Source organism: Pan troglodytes, chromosome 23 (assembly GCF_028858775.2).
Source record: "Pan troglodytes isolate AG18354 chromosome 23, NHGRI_mPanTro3-v2.0_pri, whole genome shotgun sequence".
Taxonomy (NCBI): Eukaryota; Metazoa; Chordata; class Mammalia; order Primates; family Hominidae; genus Pan; species Pan troglodytes.
Genome location: NC_086016.1, coordinates 34,182,125 through 34,203,033, shown reverse-complemented (window position 1 = coordinate 34,203,033; position 20,909 = coordinate 34,182,125). Strand labels below are relative to the sequence as shown.

At 44.5% G+C, this 20,909-nt stretch overlaps 1 protein-coding gene across 3 annotated transcripts in view; it reads right to left on the bottom strand.

The window, feature by feature from the left end:
- SLC5A1 (solute carrier family 5 member 1) overlaps window positions 1-20,909 on the bottom strand; it is a 142,848-nt gene that overhangs the window by 27,283 nt on the left and 94,656 nt on the right. For all 3 annotated transcript variants that reach the window (XM_063808216.1, XM_515093.8, XM_003317218.6), the window contains 4 exons: window positions 15,919-16,023; window positions 14,939-14,998; window positions 14,369-14,473; window positions 1,088-1,193 (listed from right to left, as the gene is read on the bottom strand). In XM_063808216.1, the coding sequence (XP_063664286.1) occupies window positions 1,088-1,193; window positions 14,369-14,473; window positions 14,939-14,998; window positions 15,919-16,023 (376 nt within the window). The remainder of the gene's footprint in view (window positions 1-1,087; window positions 1,194-14,368; window positions 14,474-14,938; window positions 14,999-15,918; window positions 16,024-20,909) is intronic.

Genomic DNA, 20,909 nt, shown 5'->3' with positions numbered 1-20,909 from the left:
ACAACACATCTGACCTCGTGTTGAGGGTGACCTGTCTACTTGCTTCCTTCCCCACTCTCCACCCTCTACTTCCTGCTGGCCTTCTGAGAACATCCCCACAGTGGTTTGCCTGCCTCTCCTTCCTTCCCTTCCTTGTCCTGTTACAGTATTTTGCTATTCAGCATGTTCCCACAGCTCCACCTGTCATAGAAGTGGCGAATGTTTCTCCCTACTTGAGGGGAAAGAGTCTGGTGTGACCCTTTTGAGCCAGAAGATGGCTCAAAGGAGATGACTCCTCTGTGGTAAGAAGAAGCGTCTTCCACACACAGGGCAGGGAGGAGCAAAGAGCTGGCTGTGGAGATGGTGGGACATATGTCTACCTTTTTCTTAGTCCCCAAAGCTGTGGGGCTGCAGTCAAGCAGCAAGTTCTAAAGCTGATCCCTCCCACCCCCACCAAGGAGGCAGAGTGACCCCTCTGCAAAGGAGCCCCAGTTGCTATTTATGCACCAGCTTCTTGGGTGGCCACTTGAGTCCTCTTCTAAAACCTCTGTGTGTGAGTCACTTCCTTTCTCCCTCCTTACTGGGGCTCCCAGTCCCTGACATATCAAATCCAAGGCCTCTGCCTGGCTTTCCAAACCCCAGTATACTGTGTTCAAAACACACAGTATACTGTGACCTCATCTGAACTATCAAGCTATATGGTCCCCACAAACCCCCACGATCCTTCAGTGGCCACCCTCCTCCAGCCAAGAGCATCTGCGTGCCCACCCTGCCTCCACTCCCCTGTGCTCACTTATTTCTGCACCTGCCACTGCTCTGATTCTCCCACCTTAGCTAAGTCATCTCCACAACCCACAGGGCCCAGCTCTGCATGCACTCCTGTGAGAAGCTGCCCTGACTATCCCAGCCAACACCACAGCTTTCTGAAGCCACTTGTATAACTTGGAGGGTCTATGAGTTGGGACTAAGCAAATACCTCACTCCCAAACTCTTACCTGAGTGTATCTCTCCTCAAGAAGAGAAACCACCTCTCCTACTTCCCTTTATCCTTCACTAGTGCCTGATCCCGAGCTGGGTTTGAGGTGCTGGTTTATTTGAATGGACTCACCTGTAATTGTGTAAAGGGCAGTGATTGCCAATAAGAGAAAGATGGCTAAATACAGATTCAGGCCTAAGGCCAGATTGATGAATATGGCCCCCGAGAAGATGTCTGCCTGGAAGGAGAGGAGAGGCGGAGTTAGGAGGGAGAGTGGTCAGCTGCCTACAGGGCCTATAGTCTCTCTACTCGTGATTTTCCAAGCAAGCTTTATTCAAGATGATAATAGGTATTCCATGAGAAAATGAATTCCATGGTCAAAAAGGTCTATAAAATGCTAAACAGAGTTAAGGCAGTTTCTTTGCCACACAACTTTTCTGAGCCTTTAATATATGCCATGTACAGTCATCCCCAGGGAGGGAACACGGTACATGACATCTCACAAACTCACTGAACTATCGAACTGTTTTTGCCAAGGAACAGCTATTAACACTTAGAGATTCCTTGCAAGTCACCTGTAGACTGTTGCTCTGAGCTATTGTCCATCTTTTGCACCTCACTGTACACAGGTTTATCAGAGCTCGTTCCCAAAAGCAAGTCTGAGTGCTGGAGAGTCCATAAGTGAGAAACCCCACCCCCACCCAGGAGCGGGGAGAAACTTAGCAAGTTTGTAATTTTAACTCCCCAACCCGGATGCAGTCCATCTTGACTCAGACACAACCAGAACGTCACCAAGCACCTCTTACATAGCAGGCTTGGTACTTGCTGGTTTTATTTAGATTATTTCATGTAATTTCTGGGAGAATTGCTCCCTCCTCACTCCTGAATTCTTGATGCAGTTCTTCCATCTTCACCCTTTCTCCTCCTTCCTGTCTCTTTCAGCCTTCTCCTAATGAACCTTCTACCTGGCTGGATGCTGCAGTTGCCCATATAAACCAGCAGAGAGCACCAGGGTCACCCCAAATACATGTTCATGTCATCTCCAAAACAATACCAGGGAGGGTAGTATTAAGGGATGATCATGGTGAGTCTTATTTATTTATTTATTTATTTATTTTTTGACAGAGTCTCACTCTGTCGCCCGGGCTAGAGTGCAGTGGCGCGATCTCAACTCACTGCAACCTCTGCCTCCTGGGTTCAAGCGATTCTCCTGCCTCAGCCTCCTGAGTAGCTGGGATCACAGGTGTGTGCCACCACACCCAGCTAATTTTTATATTTTTAGTAGAGACAGGATTTCACCATGTTGGTCAGGCTGGTCTCAAACTCCTGACCTCGTGATCTGCCTGCCTTGGACTCCCAAAGTGCTGGGATTACAGGCGTGAGCCACTGCGCCCAGCTGAGTCTTTTGTTTTCAAATCTCCAGGTGTGGACGAAACTGGACTTCCCTAGATGGAATGAATGCACGAACTGTTTCACTGCACAAACCCTAACATTTCACGGCATGCAAACAGCGCCCAGACGGAGCCTTGGGGATGGGCCAGCAGGGTTGGACTCTTACTTCTCACATCTCCTCTTATATCTTGCATCTCCTCTCTAGTCCCGTTTCCCAGTCACCATCCCATTGCTGCTCCTGAGGGCCCTCCAGTGTTTAAGTTTCCCACCATACCTGCCTGTCCCTCCTATGAGAATCTCCTATTCCCTCCCTCCATCAGTTAGCAAAGAGCACATCTAATACCAACTCCATGCTTCTGAGCTAACACGTGAGCCCTGGAGGGTGATTCGACCTCCTTCCCAAAGGTGGGCCTTTTGAGGACCTGATGCCATAGTTCCCCTCTGCCCAGATCTCCCCTGAAGATTCTCTCACCCAGAGGACCCAATGTCACCATCTTCCCTGGTGAAGGAGGGGAGGCAGAGCCAGGAGGTGGGAGGAGAGATGGTGAGTTAGAAAGAGACTCCTCTCTCCCTGGAGTTAGCAGTCAGAAGAACCAGCATTTTAGCCCCAGTGCCGCCACTCTAGGCCTGCAAACCTTTGGGCAAAACATTTCCCCTCTCTAATTCTCAGTGTCCTCGTGTTTATGCAGGAAGTCCTGGCTCCAGGGACTTGTGATTCTCAGTGGTTGGAAGTGGGAAAGGTCTGCAGTGAGGAAAGCATTCTTCTCCCGGGTTCTGGACCGCTTCCATTCTGCCTTGCCCTCTGCAGTAGCCCAAGAGGAGGAAGGGGCCCCTGCTGTGCATAAGTCTTGCCAAAAGTGAAATGGCCACTTCTTCCTGACTCTGCACACTGGGCCATTTGAAATTGTAATGAATATTTGTAATGCTGGTCCCTCTCCTCTCATGCCTCTACACAGTCACATAAAGTTACTTAAATTCAAGGGGCCCCATTCACTGATTGCAGTGAAATTCTGTTAAATGCACACATGTTTGATTTGGTGGATTAGCTAATAAGTGTAAATAAGCTAGGAAAAGATTACAAAGTTGACACTGCCTTTAAACTGCCCTTGGTTGATTTTCCACAGTAGTTAATTTTTAATGCTTTATGACAACATGCCATCGTAGACTGTGATACCCTCATTAATATGTGCCTTGCTGTCATTAGTCACAAAGAAGCAACACATAAGTTATAAGATAATGCTATAAATGACCTCTATAAAGACTTCTGAAAAGTGTTGGGCTAATAAAAGTCTTGTTTTTATGATATTCTATTTCCTTCTAACAGTACAGATAAAGGATTCTAAGGAAACCTCCCTGGTGAATTGAAGAAACCTAGGACAAATTCTTCCTCGCATGAGTCATTCTAACTTCAGAGATGAATTCTGCCCTTGGCATGCCAAAGGCCAGGCTGGGAATACCTTAGCTAAGCTTATGTAGGTGACTGCAGCTGAGCAAGGCCACTCTAGTCTGGGTGCTCTGACATTAGTCTTTGGTCCTTCCTAGCTGCCAAACAAACCCACTAGGGTTGTTTTTTTTGTTTGTTTGTTTGTTTTCTTTTCTTCATGTTCAGAGAGTTTTACAGTTTACCAAGGACATTTAGGCACATGCGTTATTTTGATCCTCAAAACAACATTGAAAAGTAAGGGACCTCCTTTCTGCTTTCTGGAATATTTCCTACAGACAGCAGGGTCTTTTTTTTTTTTTTTTTTTTTTTTTTGGAGACAGAGTCTTGCTCTTTCGCCAGGCTGGAGTGCAGTGGCACAATCTCGGCTCACTGCAACCTCCATCTCCCAGGTTCAAGTGATTCCCCTGCCTCAGCCTCCTGAGTAGCTGGGACTACAGTTGCGTGCCACCATGCCTGGCTAATTTTTTTTGTATTTTAGTAGAGACAGGGTTTCACCCTGTTGGCCAGAATGGTCTCAATCTCCTGATCTTGTGATCCACCCACCTCAGCCTCCCAAACTGCTGGGATTACAGGCCTGAGCCACCATGCTCAGCCAGCAAGGTCTTTTTTAACAACAAAGAAAAAGTTTTTAATTTACTTTTAAAATAAAATCTCAAATTAAATAATGTATGTGTGGGGGGTTAAAATAAACACCACAGGCCAGGCACAGTGGCTTATGCCTGTAATCCCAGCACTTTGGGAGGCTGAGGCAAGCAGATCACTTGAGGTCAGGAGTTTGAGACACCAGCCTGGCCAACATGGTAAAACCCCGTCTCTACTAAAAATACAAAAATTAGCCAGGTGTGGTGGCGCATGCCTGTAATCTCAGCTAATTGGGAGGCTGAGGCAGGAGAATTGCTTGAACCTGGGAGGCAGAGGTTGCAGTGAGCCGAGATTGTGCCACTGTACTCCAGCCTGGGTGATAGAGTTTTGCTCAAAAAAAAAAAACAAACAAACAAACAAACAAATAAAAATTGAATAAATAAATAAATAACCACAGAAGTTACACACTGAAAAGTAAAAGTAGCCCAGAAGTGACCACTGTCAAGAGATTTTTGTCCACCAGAGGATTTTTAAATGGCTTTCTAAAAATTATATGTCAACAGTTATGTTCTGCAGCCCCTAAAAATAATAATTATGAAAACTGAAACTGGAACATTTACAATTTGATGGTAGGGGTGGGGAGAAGACAACAAAATGATGCGCATATTCTAATTGCAACTTTGTGAAAGAATACACACAATTTGAGCAAGGCCAAAATATGAAAATATTGGTATTGGAGTTAAAGTGTGCATCTCCCACCCCAAGATTTTAAAATGCCAATGTTACATTTTTCCTACAGTTTCAAAAGTGCAGGAAGCAGAAATTTTAAAACAGAATATACTCTTTATGGCTATACGGGTACCCATATATATATGTAGTAAAAATATAAAAACATAGTCTAGAAGAATCCACACCAAGTTCAAGACAGCATTCACCTTTTAGGAAAGAGGAAAATGAGACCAAGAAAAGGGTATAAATAGGTCTTCGGCTATATCTGTAATGTTTTATTTCTTTTCTACAAATAATACATTGTTAAGATCTATAAAATCTGAGTGGTGAATATAAGGGTGTTTGCTATATTCTTTCTGCATTCCTGTATATTTGAAGTATTTCATTAAATTTTTTATCATAAAAATAGGGGACTGTATAGGGAATACAGCACCAGCTTTGATATAAAAGAACTGTCCTGTCATCCTATGAGACCATTTGTTTCACAGCTTATCCCAGATTGCTCTTTCCCTAAATGAATGTTAGCCCTTAAAAGAGAGTAGGGGGAAGGATGGAGGGAGGGAAAGGAAAGGGAAGGGAGAGAAGGAAAGAGAGAACGAAAGGAAGGAAGAAGGGGAAAGGAAGAAAGTGAAAAAAGGGGGAGAGAGGAAGGGGGAGGGAAGGAAGGAAGGAAAGAAGGAAGGAAAGAGGGAAAGGGGAGGCGGAAGGGAAGGAAGAAAATTTCTCCAATGCTGCTAAGCAAAACCAACTTGAAGTGAAATAAAAAATTATGGTCCTCTAGATCAAGAATTGGCAAACTTTCTCTGTAAAGGGCCAGGGAGTAAATGTTTTATGCTTTGCATTTACTGTCTCCGTCACACTCTGTTGTTAAAGCATAAAAGCAGCCACAGACAACACAAACAATGGGCTTGGCTGGGCTCCAGTCAAATTTTACTTACAAAAATAGATCGTGTGTTGGATTTAGCCCAGGGGTGTTGTTCCCATCACGTTGAAAATTTGGCTGAACGATGTCCATGGAATTCATGGGGAATGAAAATACAGACCCCTGTTGGAAAGCATCTGCAAGTAACTGAGTCTCTGATTGGGAGCTTGGGCATGTTGCTTCGCCTTGGCTCTGATGTTTTGAGATCCAGTGATTTTATATGTGTGTGTTTGCTGTCCATTCTGGTCGTAACCAAGATGTATTTGAGCATTCGATAAATCCTGCCTAGCCTCGCAGTTTCAGATGGTGAAGCCCCATTACTCAAATTTCTCTTTCCACTTGTGAAAGTGAGTGGCCCTGGGAATGAGCATTCAAATCTTAAGCAAAAGCAAAAGCTCTTCTTTTCACCCAAGGATCCAAAATGGACAGCAGAATTGCTGTAAACATTTATTGTAGCTGTGATCTGTGATAACAGCCCTAGGAAACACAAATGGGGACATGAACATTCAGTCATCACATGTAAGTCATAAAATCTGAGGCTTTATCTCCAGGGATTGTGCACATTTGCATAAGATGCACATGCCGGGAAATTTTACAGAATGGAATGCTTCTCAGAGCTTGATAAGGCAGGTGCTCGAGGGAGCCAATAACATTCAGGAGCTCATGGAAGGACAATCAGTTCTGAGTCTCAGAGCCCAAAAATACGTGACCAAAAGATGGTAGCCATAGCCAACGCTCCACATCACAGCTGCCAATGGCCTGGGCCACATCTGGGCTCTGCACCTACAATGCCCTGTACTTTCTCCTCTCTCCCATTAATTACAACCCCACTGGATCCCTACATTCTCCCCAAGCCTTCGTGGCAGGTCCCTGGTTGTTCGCTCTCTGGACAGGAATCTCACACCATCCCTCCTCTCTTCTCACCCATCACAAACCATCCGTGCCCTTCCACACACACATACAATTGGTGAATCTTGGTTTGTGTGGAATATAAATGCCTTATCACCGTATTTTGTTAATGAACAGTTATTTTCTTTTGTCCATGAGCCCTGCATTCCTGTGTGTCTTGAAGTGAGCTTCTAGCAGGTACAGTTGATATCGGTGTAATTCTTTTTAAAATTTCAATGCTCTGTGACCCATTTGAACCTAAAACCAGCCGAATTTACGAAGACAAAGCCTTGCCTGTCTGCATCCCTCCCTACCCTACCCCCTGCCCAGATGTCCCTCCTTCAGATCCTTCATATACCCAGTGTGCAGCTGATGTTCTCTCCCCACAGTCCTCTCAAATCCTACTCTTGGCAACTCATTTATATTGTGAGGTTCATTTAACTGGCTCTCTTCATTTTTCCCAGGGTCTTGAATTCTAACCTACTCTGTACTGGAAGAATGAAAGACTTAGAAGGTAGGGGGCATATAATGTCAAAAGGTTTAGATTCAGTGTCAGGAAATCTGCTTCTCATCCCAGTTCTGCTCCTGTTTAACCCCTCATAGTCCCTTCCCCTGTCTGGACCTCAGTTTCTCCATCTGTAAAATGAAAGCGCAGGACATAAGACCACATGATCTATCCCATCCCCTCATTCTATGCCTTCATCCCACCCAAGCACAGGGCAGAACACTGAGAACAGACTTTGGCACTGGAGAGACCCTGCTCCCAGTTCTGGCTTTGCCACGTACTAGCTGTGTAATTTGGGGAAATTACCTAACTTCTCTGAGACTCAGTTTTCTCTCCCATAAAATGGAAAATAAAATAAAAATCCCAGCCAGATGTGGTGGCTCACACCTGTAATCCCAGCACTTTGGGAGGTCAAGGCAAGAGGATCACTTGAGGCGAGGAGTTCAAGACCAGCCTGGGTAACATAGTGAGACCCTATCTCTAAAAAAAAAAAAAAAAAAAAAGTAAAAAATAGCTGGGCATGGTGGCACATGGATGTAGTCTCAGCTACTCAGGAGGCTGAGGCAGGATGATCACTTGAGCCCACGAGTTTAAGGCCGCATTGACCCATGATCATGCTGCTACACTCCAGCCTGGGCAACAGAGCAATACCCTATCTCAGTAAACAAATAAATAATAGAAATCCCTAACCATGCTGTACTCTTCTGAGAACTGGAGAGGGTGTAAGTAAAACCCCTGTTGGAGACTAAATGAAGCGACCAGCACTAAGTAGAGGGCAGCTATCAAACTTCTTATGTATTTGTCAAGGGAACCCTGGTCTTGGGCAATGGATGGAGTAAGTATAATGTTGGTCATGGCCTCCACTAATATCATGATTCAGCCTCCTTCACTTTCTCCTCCTTTCCTTCAGGGTTAGTTTTTAATTATAAGATAAAAGCCTGGGCTTTTCAGTCTTATTTGATTAGAGACCAGTGTGTAGAGTCTGGACTGGGAAATGCTGGGAAGGCTGGAGAAATCAGGCTTCAGCTTCCTGAGGGAGGGCAGTGCATCTGTCCAAGAAGAGAAAAGGGAATGTGAGCAGGAGGGTGAGGAGGGTAAGGAAATCACACAGAGAGGGAGCAGCACACAACACATACAATTCAAAAGCCAAACTTAGAAAAAGCGGGCTCCTGGGGGATGGGCTCCATCCAGATCTGAGCTGAAAGAGGCTGTCCCTCAGCTCCCTGGGGGCTCCCAAGTCCAAGAAGGTTTAATCAGTAACTTGAAAAATAGGTGAGGTGATAGAGAAGGCAGGGAGAGAGGTTGGGCACCTAATTTATTTATATGACCACCCCTGCCACCCCTGCACCAGCTCTGAGGACAGAGTGCTCTTACCATGGCAACTGCAGTCCACAGACTTTCACCTGCTTGAACTGTGGACTTGGAGGACACTTGCCTGGGAGAAGGGGAGGCCCAGCACCCTTCTCTACGTGCACAGTAGACAGGTACCACCCTCCTGCTCATTGCAGTGTGACCTCCTCACCCTCCTGCTCACATTCCCTTTTCTCTTCTTAGACAGACACACTGCCTTTTCTCAGGAAGCCAAAGCCCGATTTCTCTAGCCCTCCCAGCATTTTCCAGTCCAGGCTTTGCACACTGGTCTCTAATCAAATAAAATGGGAAAGCCCAGGCCTTTCATCTTATAACTAAAAACCAACCTGGGGGCCGGGCGCAGTGGCTCACACCTGTAATCCCAGCACTTTGGGAGGCCGAAGCGGGCGGATCATCTGAGGTCAGGAGTTCGAGACCAGCCTGGCCAACATGGTAAAACTCCGTCTCTACTAAAAATATACAAAAATTAGCCAGGCATGGTGGCGTGTGGCTGTAATCCCAGCTACTCAGGAGGCTGAGGCAGGAGAATCACTTGAACCCGGGAGGTGGAGGTTGCAGTGAGCCAAGATCGCGCCACAGTACTCCAGCCTGGGCAACGAGAGTGAAACTACATCTAAAAAAACAAAACAAACAAACAAAAAAAACACCAACCCTGAAGCAGAGGAGGAGAAAGTAAAGGAGGCTGAATCATGACATTAGTGGAGAAAGCACAAAGGCATGGGTCGAGGGCAGAAGCAGTGTGAGTCAGGAAGCTACACAAGGAGGCAGCACTATTCCTAGGTGTTGGCCCCAACTCCAAGACAAAACCTTAACAGCATTATCGGCAAGAGCCTGTTTTCACCAAGTTCAGTGAAAACTTACGTGCAAGACCATTCAGTGGGAAAACAATCATTTCTTCAAAAAATGGTACCGGGAGAACTGGATATCCACATGCGAAAGAATGAAGTTGGGCATGGTGGCACATGGCCATACCATATACATAAATTAACTCACAATGGATCAAAGCCCTAAATATAAGCACTAAAACTATGAAACTCTAAGGAGAAAACAAGGGGGTACATTTTCATGACCTTGGATTTGGCAGTGGATTCTTAGAAATGACACCAAAAGCATAAGCAACAAGAGATAAAATAGACAAATTGAACTTCACCAAGATTTAAAACCTTTGTGCATCAGAGGACATTATCAAGAAAGTGAAAAAACAACCTACAGGATGGGAAAAAAATGTTTGCAAGTCATATATCTGATAAGGGTCTAACATCCAGAATATATGAAGAATTTTTACAACTGATCAAGAAATAGACACATAACCCAATAAAAAAATGTTTATTCATGTAGGCCAGGACAGGAAGGTAATAATGTAAAAGGGAAAAATAACTGTAGTAGGCTGAAGACCTACACATGTATATTTCCTTTAAAGAAAGAACCAAATGTGATGTGATCTAGACTTTGTTCAGATCCTGATTCAAACAAACTAACTGTAAGAAAACATTTTTGAGTTTATTAGGAAAATCTTGATATGGGCCAGGTATTAAACTACCTAAATTAAGAAATTACTGTAAATTTGGTTAGATATGATAATAGCACAATGGTTATATTTTTTAAAAGTCAAAGGTACATTCTGAAGAATTTACAGTGAAATCACATGGGATCTGAGATTTGATTTAAAATACTGCTGAGCGTTATTCACAGTAGTAAAGATATGAAATCAACCTAAATGCCCATCAGTGGTGGACTGAATAAAGAAAATGTGGCACATATACACCGTAATACTATGCAGCCATAAAAAAGAATGAGATTACATCCTTTGCAGCACCATGGATGGAGCTGGAAGCCATTATCCTAATTGAATTAATGCAGGAACAGAAAACCAAATACTGCATGTTTTCTCACTTATAAGTGAGACCTAAACACTGAGTACACATGGACACAAGGAAGGGAACAATAGACACTGGGGTGTACTTGAGGGTGGAGGATGAGAGAAGGGTGAGGAACAAAAAACTATCAGGTATTATGCTTATTACCTGGGTGACAAAATAATCTGTACACCAAACTCCCGTGACATGCAATTTAACCATATAACCTGTACATGTACCCCAATCCTAAAATAAAAGTTGGAAAAAATAAAATAAAATAAAATACTGCTGGGAAAAAAATTGGAAGAGGATAGATGAACCAAAAATGGCAAAATGTTGACAATTGTTAAAGCTAAGTGATCAGTGTTAGGTCCGTGAGTGCTTGTTATCCTATTCTATCTTTGCTTATATATGTTTGAAATTTTCCGTAATAAAAAAAAAGCAAATGTTATTTAATGTTGCTGTTGTCTCAACTTTAAGTAATCAGGAAAATAGAAACACTAGCAACTGTATTTTCAGAACCCTACCTAGCTAGAGTAGATGGCTCAATTCAGATCCAATCCAACTCACATCTCACCCAGGGCAGATCTTTTGCAAGATACTGAGATTGGACCAATCTCGCCTTTGGTGCTGGATAGGGGAGAACAACAAGAGAGAGAAAAACTGATCACAGGCAACGAGACCACCATTTTGATAGAGCAATGAGCACTTTGCAACTGCTGGCTAAGGGGAAAAGCTGGAGCTACTCCATATGTGATCTCAGAAAACACCACCTCTCTCTCTGCCCTACTGCAACCCAGAGAGCTTCTTGCAGAGAGTGCTGAAGGCTCTCAATTAACCATGTTCGTTATCATTATATCTTCATTCATTTATTTATTTATTTAGTGACAGGATCTCACTGTGTCACCCAGGCTGGAGTGCAGTGGTGCAATCATAGCTCACAACCTTGAATTCCTGGGATCAAGTGATCCTCCCGCCTCAGCCTCCTGAGTAACTGTGACAACAGGTGCACACCACCATGCCTGGCTAATATTTTTTATTTTTTGTAGATATAGGGTCTTGCCATGTTGCCCAGGCTGATCTTAAACTCCTGGTCTCACGCACTCCTCATGCCTCAGCCTCCCAAAGTGCTGGGATTACAGGCACGAGCCACCGCACCCAGCCTCGTTATCATTATATCTTACATTTCAAGAACACTTTGTGTTTTCAGATAAATTCACTGGATGCTCACCAACACCCAGTGGTCTAGGCAAGGCAGGAATTACTATCCCCATCTTACTCATAAAGAAGCTAAGCTTTTATGACATTTGCCCCAGGTCACCCGCTAGTGGGCAGGGGAACAGACTAGGAGCCAGCTCCTTCAATTATTCTCCAAGGTAGTTTTCTTACTAAAGTCCTATTTTCTTTCGCTTATTCCTTATCATTTACATTTTCTTTTCTTTTCTTTTCTTTTCATACCATTGTTTTAACCTTTATCAGACTGACAGTCACCTTGGGGACAAAAAAAATGCACACTAAAATCTATAAGCAAACTTGTCTCTTCCTACCATCTTTTGGGCTGTCAGAAAGATATCTCAGAAGTTTAGTGGTTTCCTGATTGTTTTGTGTTTTTTTGTTGTTGCTTTGTTTTGTTTTACAATCAAGAGGAATTAACCTGAACACTTTCAAGGAAGAAAAAGTGAAGTAAAGAAGGAACACAAGGCCGGGTGCAGTGGCTCATGCCTATAATCCCAACACTTTAGGTGGCTAAGGCAGAAGAATTGCTTGAGTCCAGGAGTTTGAGATTAGCCTGGGCAACATAGTGAGGCCCTGTCTCTACAAAAGAATTTTTTAATTAGCTGGGCATGGTGGAACACACCTGTAGCCCCAGCTACACAAGAGGCTGAGGTGGAAGGATCGCTTGAGCCCAGGAGGTAGAGGCTGCACTGAGCGATGATCATGCCATGCACTCCAGTCTGGCAGTCTGGGTAATACAGCAAGACCCTATCTCACAAAAAGGAAGACAAAGAAAGTAGAAGGAAGAAGGAAGAAGAAGAATGAAGAAGAAGGGAGGGGAGGGGGGAGGGGGAGGGGAGGGGGGAGGGGGAGGGGGGAGGGGGAGGGGAGGGGAGGGGAGGGGAGAAGAGAAACACAATGTTTGCTCCAGTAGGTCAGCCAAGAGCTCTGCTCAGCTTTCAAAGGTCCCCCAGTCGCCCTCCAATCCTTGAGAAATCTCAGCTCTGCAAGGTGGACCTACAGCTCCAGGTTGGCAAGGACAGCAGGCTAGATGGTAGAGGGGCAGCCCCAGTGGTTGGGTTCAGAGAGAGTAAAAATCCCCCAGAGAGTTAGCAATTAAAGGCCCACAGAGCTGATTCCAAGAAAAAGCAGGAGCCTTGTGCAGGGAAAAGGACAGTGAATTGAGAATCGGAGACCTGGATTCTACTCCTGATTCAGGAGAAGTTCGTTCCAACTCCAGGGTTTTCATTTCTCTGTCCATGAAAGAAGACAGAATCTCAGCAGTGCCTTCCAGAGTTGGCACTGGCTGCTTGTGTTTAAGTGCATGAGAAATGTCACATAGAGTCAGATTTTACCCTGGCAGGGCACAAAGGCCCATGCCTGCCTCTAAAGTTGGGGCCAACCCTTAGATATCCCTAACTCCCCCCTTTTTTAAATTGACAAATAAAAATTGTATATATTTATCATGTACTACATGATATTTTAAACTATATATTATGGGATGGGTCAGTTGAGCTAATTAACATATACATTACCTCAAACAAATACTTATCTTTTTTGTGGTGAAAACACTTAAAAATCTTTTTTTTTTTAAGAGGCAGGTTCTCACTACCTTTGCCCAGGGTGGCCTCAAACCCTTGGGGTTCCCATCTCAGCCTCCTGAGTTGCTGGGACTACAGGCACACACTACTAAGCCCAGCTAAAATCTTTCTCTGATTTTCAAAACACATTGTTATTAGCTATAGTCACCATGTTGTACAATAGATCTCTTGAACTTACTCCTCCTATCTAACTGAAATTTTGTATCCTTTGACCAATATCTCCCCAACTCCCCACCCGCTCACCCCCAGACCCTGGTAACCACCATTCTACTCTCTGCTTCTGAGTTAACTTTTTTAGATTCCACTATGCTGTATTTGTCTTTCTGTGCCTAGCCTATTTCACTTAACATAATGTTCTTCAGGTTCATCCATGTTATGGACATGGACAGCATATTCACAACAAATGACAGCATTTCCTTCTTTTTTAAGGCCGAGTGGTATTCCATTATGTATATATGCCACGTATTCTTTATCCATTCATCCGTTAATGGGACTTACATTGATTCTATATCTTCGCTATTGTGAATAGTGCTGCAATGAACATGGGAGTGCAGATACCTCTTCGATATATGTATGTCAATTCTTTTGCATATATACCCAGTAGTGATATTGCTGGATCATAGGGAATTCTATCCCTAACTCCCTTTTAATCTTCTATTAAGAACTGCTTTCCCTGAACCTTCACAAACCTGTTTGTGTTTTCAGCCTGCACCACAGTGGAGGACAGATTTCCATTGAATTCCATTGGCTCCTCGATGCAGAAATAGGACTTTACTCCAAGGCGCAAGAAGGCTTAAGGGGCCAAGTTAATAGAAATGTATAGAGCCGCCTCTTGGTGGGCAGCATGTGATGAGGAATGAGAGTGGCAGCTTCTGAGACAGCCCAGCCCTCTGGGGCAGTGGACTCACCGAGATCTTGGTGAAAATGTAGAGCAGCAGGGACAGAAGGGAAAGGTAGACCTGGATCCGCTGGCCTCCAAACCGCTTCCTCAGGTACTCTGGCATTGTCACCACCTGCATGGGGTGCGAGGGAGGTCACTGCCAGCCACAGTGACCAGAGGGCCCAGAGCAGACAGAACAGTGACACCATCCTAATATCAGAGCCACAGAATTGTGGTCAAGGATTCATAACTTTTGCTGGCCAGAGAAGTCTGCGAGGTGGCCGGATGGCCCCTGACCTCCAGCCATTTGCTCATTTTAATCCCATATGCCCTACCACTGTAGGAGTAGCTAGGTGTTATCCCAGCCCAATAAACCTGTCACTGGGCATCACTAAGGAGCCAGACCCTTGCCCTGGAGGAGGAGGAGGAATATACCCATATAATGCCACTGCAGACAGTTGGGAATTTCATAACCTGGGAGTGAAAGCCAATCCACAGATTTTTCTGCCATTTATCCCATAATGTCTCCTCTGCCCTCTAGGAAGACCAAGCTGACAGATATATTTGCCAGCAGGAAATGAACAGAGCAGATACTTACCCCAGCCTTAATATAGATGGGGACAAACAGCCAGCCCAGCACAACCACCAAAACCAGGGCCTGAAATGAACACAAAAGGTGGACTCAAATTAGGAGGAAACTTAGCCCATCCCTGCCACCTGAAGGGCCCCTCAGCTGCTGCAGAAAAATTACCCAGCATGTTCTCCCCTAAGGAGCCGTTAGAGACTGGAGGAGGCCTTTGCTGCCTAACTGACCCATGGAAATAGCAGCTAGAAAACAGCAGAGAGGAGCCCAGGAGGCTGCTCATCAACATCACAGCAGTGGGCCACACCTAGAGCACTGGGTTCTCCTTCACCTCTTCCCTGGTTTACACAGAGTAAAATGCCATTTAGAGAGCTTTAATAATAACAATAATAATAATTAATAATTACATTTATTATTACGACTACTATTATTATTAGAGGCCAGGAGTTCAAGACAAGCCTGGGCAACATAGTGAGGCCCTGCTTCTACAAAAAATTAAAAAATTCGCCAAGCATGGTGGCACATGCCTGTAGTCCCAGCTACTTGGGAGAGTGAGGTGGGAACATCGCTTGAGCCCAGGAGTTTGAGGCTGCAGTAGGCTATGATTGCACCACTGCACTCCAGCCTGAGCAGTGGAGCAAGACCTTGTCTCTAAAAATAAAATAATAAAAATTTAAAAAAAATAATAATAATAATGGAAATCTGGTGGTAAGCATTTCCAAACCTCAAACATGGCTAGAAGGGCCTTGGCTTTTTAACATGAAGGGAAAACAGAAAAAATACTATTGCTGTCATACCAGTGGTTTTCTCATGCTACTCTGGTGGAAAGGGAGCAGGGCCCTGAGGCTCCTGAAGTCATGCCCATCCTCTGTCTGCACCCTGGGGTGACCCTGAAGGGTTCCCTAACATCTTCAGCTCCTCTGAGCATAGATTGAACTGGTTGACTGCTAAGGCTCCTTCCAGCCCCAGTGCACCATGGCTGCAGTGTTACTCACATTCCATTCAAAGCCTCCAATGGCGATGCCTGAAGCTGCCCCGGTCCCGGCCAGCCCCACAAAGTGGCCACTTCCAATGTTACTAGCAAAGAGGGAGGCTCCAATCTGGAAACGCAAAAGAAAGTCAGGTGAGGGCTCTGTGCTCCCCCAGGACACTCAGAGTGGGTCAAAGAGAGAGGAGACATGTCAGCCAAGAGAAGGACAAGAAAGAGCAGAAGTGGGCTGGGAGCACAACTGTGCTGGAATCATCAGGGACAGCTGGTTCAGAAGGCAGATGTGGAAACTTGGAAAACAGTAAAGATGAAAAGGAGAGGACTGGAGAAGGAGCAGTGGGATGTATCCCAAAACCAGATCATCTGTGAGTCTTTTGTGGGCCCCGTGTCCAATCCTGAAGAAGATATGGGAAGTCCCACAGCCACCAGGCCTCCCTAAAAATCTCCTTCAAGGCTGTGTGCCTAGGAGCATGAGCCCTTGATCTCCATATCCCCCAGCATGCCTGGTGGCTTAGGATCTTGCCGAATACAGGCTCTCAGTAAACACTGACAATTTTCTTGAGAGAAATCATTTCAAAGGAAGTCTCTGGACCTTAGTCATTTGGTCAAATGAGGAGGGGCGTGGAGCTGATGATTTGCAAGTGATTCCTAGCTATTAAATTATGTGACTCCATGAACTCCCAAGTAACAAGAGATGATATTAATAATAATAATGATTCTCTAGATCATATAGTATTGATACTTTTTACAAAGGTTCTAGGGACCACACGGACACATGCACAAAACACTGCATTTTTCAAGGATATGCACATGTCTAAATACAGATTATAGAAGACAGATTGGAAGCACATGTATCAAATACCCAAGAGTGGAAGACTGGAAGGGGAAAGGAGAATAAGACTGTGAATGGTAGACAAAAAAAGAAAATATCAGGTAAAGCAAGAGAGGGATCTTGCACAACCAATCATAGTACTGTGTCAGCAATTCAATTGCATTTGAGGCCAAAAAGAACTCCAGAAAGTTCTAAAGTCCTTCTGTATCCAAGAGGAGAAGGTACAGCAGCATTTGATAAGAACCAAACAAGTGTAATTATCCCCATTCTTGCTAAGCAGATGAAGAGTGGCTTGTAGTTACTTATCTAATGTCCCAAAGATGGTCCAAACCTGGAACAAAACGCTTATTTCCCAAAAGACAGATTATGCCAAGAAACTGTCCCAGCCCCTATTCCCAGTATAAGGCAGCTGGTGCTTAGTGTCAAATATTAAGTCAGGGGAGAGGGAGATTTCTGAAGGCTTAGCCAGAAGAAGTTCTCAGAATGACAATGAGGAGACAGTGGTTGGTGCAGGTGCATTAATACATTTGCTCAACAAATATTAATTTAGCATCTACTACACGTGTTAAGCACTAATAACAGCTGTGAATAACACAGACAAAATCCCTACTCTCAAGAAGCTTATATTCAAATACTGTAAACATAAATAAATAAACAACAAAAACAATGATCCGAGAGTGGTAAGTGCTATGAAGAGAATAGAGGGTGTGATAGAGTGATTAGATTGAAGAGTCTGAGAAGGTCACTCTGTGGACTTTCTCTAATATTAAAGAATTACTATTATAATTCAGACCTTTAAGCTGAGATCTAAATGGCAAAAAAGTTAATCATTCAGAGACCATAGGAATAGCATTCCACCTAAGCAAAGACCCCCTGACACAGGTATGCACAGTTGAGAAGCAAAAAGAAGGTTGATATATGATAATGATTTGTGATCTTAATATTTTAAAATAGAGTCATTTAGGCTGGGTGTGGTGACTCATGCTTCTAATCCCAGTACTTTAGGAGGCTGAAGCAGGAGGATTGCTTCAGACCAGGAGTTGGAGACCAGCCTGGGCAACATAGTGAGACCCGGACACTACAAAATGTAAAAACTTAGCTGGGCATGGTGGTGCGTGCCTGTAGTACTACCTACTTAGGAGGCTGAGGAGGGAGGATCAATTGAGCCCAGGACCTGCAGGCTTCAATGAACTATGATCGTGCCACTGCACTCCAGCTGAAGTGACAGAGTGAGACCCTGACTCAAAAAAAAAGTTAGTTTTATTCTAAGTGAGATGGGATGACACTGGAGGATTTTAAGCAGGAGAGGGACAGGACCTAATTTGCTTTTTTAAATTGCTCTAAGTTGTGTATAGATTGCAGTGGTGGGGGCAAGGAAGAAAATAGAACAACCAGCTGGGAGACTATCCCTGGCTTAGGTGAGAGAGGACAGTGGCTTGGACTAGGGTGACAGCAGTTGAGACAAAGGCAAGCGTAGAGATTAGGAAGTATGTTTTAGAAACAAAGTTGGCAGGCTCTGTTGATAGGTTAGATGTGGGAAATGTGGGACAGAATAATCAAAGGTAACTCCTAGATTTGGGAATTGAGTAACTGGGTGGACGCCATTCATTAAGAAGGGGAAACTAGGGGAAGGCAGGTTGTTTAGAGACATCTACCTCCTTCTGCTCAAAGCTTGAGGGGGATAACAGTCCACTTTTTTTTTTTTTTCCTGAGACAGGGTTTTATTCCTGTCACCCAGGCTGGAGTGCAGTGGTCCATCTCAGCTCACTGCAACCTTTGCCTCCCAGGCTCAAGTGATCCTCCAGCCTCAGCCTCCCAAGTAGCTGGGACTACAGGCGCGCACCACCACAGCCGACTAGTTTTTGTATTTTTTGTAGAGACGGGGGTTCGCCATGTTACCCAGGCTGGTCTTGAACTCCTGGTCTCAAGCAATCCATCTGCCTTGGCCTCCCAAAATGCTGGGATTACAGATGTCAGCCACCCTACCCAGCCTAACAGTCCACTTTTAATCAAAAGTTTCATTCTGCAAGTGGCCTACCTGCCCTGACCCACTATCTTTTCATTTATCACCTCTTGCTTGATAAATAATTAAGCCTAATGCTGTACTATTAAGGACATAATTACCAGAAATTATTAACTGCATTAGATGAGTCATAAGTTCAAAAAGTCTTCTCCAATATCTCTCCCAAACAGGGACATTGTCCTTTAAGCAATGTCAGGCTGTTCCTGAAGTCCCCACTCACTATCTGAGAAGAGAGTGGAATGAGGCCAGGAGAGTTCGGGGTATCAGAATGTCCTGAGCCCAGGTTCTATTCATTTCTATTAGGGGAACAACCTTCCTCATTCTGGACTCCCTCTCTTTACCCCATGACCTACACTTAATCATTTACCAAAACTCTGACTCTGCCTTCACAATATTATGGCCACCTAGCTCTTTCTAGATAGCCCTTGTGCTGCCTGTCACTATCTCTCAACAGGACCAAGTAGCGAGCTGCTAGAGGATCTCTATTCTCTCCTTTCCGTCAGTCACCTCCCCACCCACCCACATGGCCAAGCAACCTCCCTAAAGCACAACTCTGATCATAACACTGACCTATTCAGAGACTTTCCTGGACACCCAAAAGGGCCTGTCAGGTGGTCTTCCTGACAGCTACAGGCCTAAAAACTGTCTTAGGAATATAGCAAGGTTTCAAGGTAAAGTTCCCTCAAGTGCAGAGACAGCATGAGCTTTACAACTCAAGTTCGAATGTTTTCTTGACCTCTTACTCTCTGGGTGATTAGAACTTCTGCAAGCCTCCGTCTTCTCTCATGGCAGGGTTGGTGCAGGAGTCAAATGAAATAATGAACCAGTTGTGACTGACACAGCTGATTCTCAATCAGTGTCCCTTCCCTCCTTTCTCCTCCCAAGAGGATAATTACTTCACCCTCAAAGACACTTAGCAAAAGCTACAATGGATACTGTTATAGACAGAATTGTGTCCTCTCTGCAAAATTCCTATGTTAAAGCCCCAACCCCCAAGGTGATGGTATTTGGAGATAGGGCTTTTAGGGAGATAATAAGGTTAAATGAGCTCATAAGGGTGGGGCCCCAATCTGATAGGATTGGTGTCCTTATAAGAAGAGACACCAGAAATTTCTTTCTCTCTCTCCCCGTATACATGCACAGTAAAGAGGCCATATATGAGGACACAGCAAAAAGGCAGCCGTCTACAAGCCAGGAAGAGAGGCCTCCCCGGAAGCCAACCCTGAAGGCACCTCGATTTTTGACTTCTAGAACTATGAGAAAATTAATTTCTGTTGTTTAAGCCACCCAGTCTGTGGTATTTTGTTGTGGCAGCCTGAGCCAACTAAGACAGACACCATTGTTTTATGACCTGTACTCCCCTGCCAGGTTTTTACACTGCCGCTCCTGTTGCTGGAACTCACCAACAATGCGTTCATCATGCCAATTTCCCAAACATTTTCTCTGTCCACTCCTCATCCATGCTCATGCCCATTTGAGAATGGGCACCACTCCCATGCAGGGAGTGACCCAGTGCCGTGAATCATCACGTCCTTCTCTAGAATTTCTCCCCCATGTTCCTGTGAATTCAGGATTTCAGACTTTATCTAAAATTTCCCCAACTTGACCTCACCTCTCACTTACTACTTTACCAACCCTCCTCACCCTCTGATGGGACTCGAAAGGCCATTACAAGTATGTGGATACTTTTGCTGCTTGTTGTGCAAGATGAACTGAGTCTGACCAAACCCAACAGGTCTGAGAGCATGGGAATTGGGAAAATAACATAATGTCACATCACAAAATGCAGAAAGGCTATTTATTCTCTTGATTTTAGGGAATTAATAATCACATTTTACCACGTAGATGTCCTATCCTGGAAGGTTGGTGGGAGGGGAGATGTACGGAAAAATTAACCAATCATTGAATCTTTCAGAGTGGAATGGGTCTGTGGATGCCACAGCTTAAGTCCCCTTTGCAACACCTCCCAAGTGATGGTCAGTTCTTAATGCATACCTCTAGTGACAGAGAACTCGCTACCTTACAATGCAGCTGAATCTGTGGTAGAACAACTCTACTTGTTAAAAAGTCATTCTTTATTTGAGCTGAAGTCTACCCATCAGTCCTGCTTCCACCCTTTATAGTGCAACAGAACAAGTAAAAT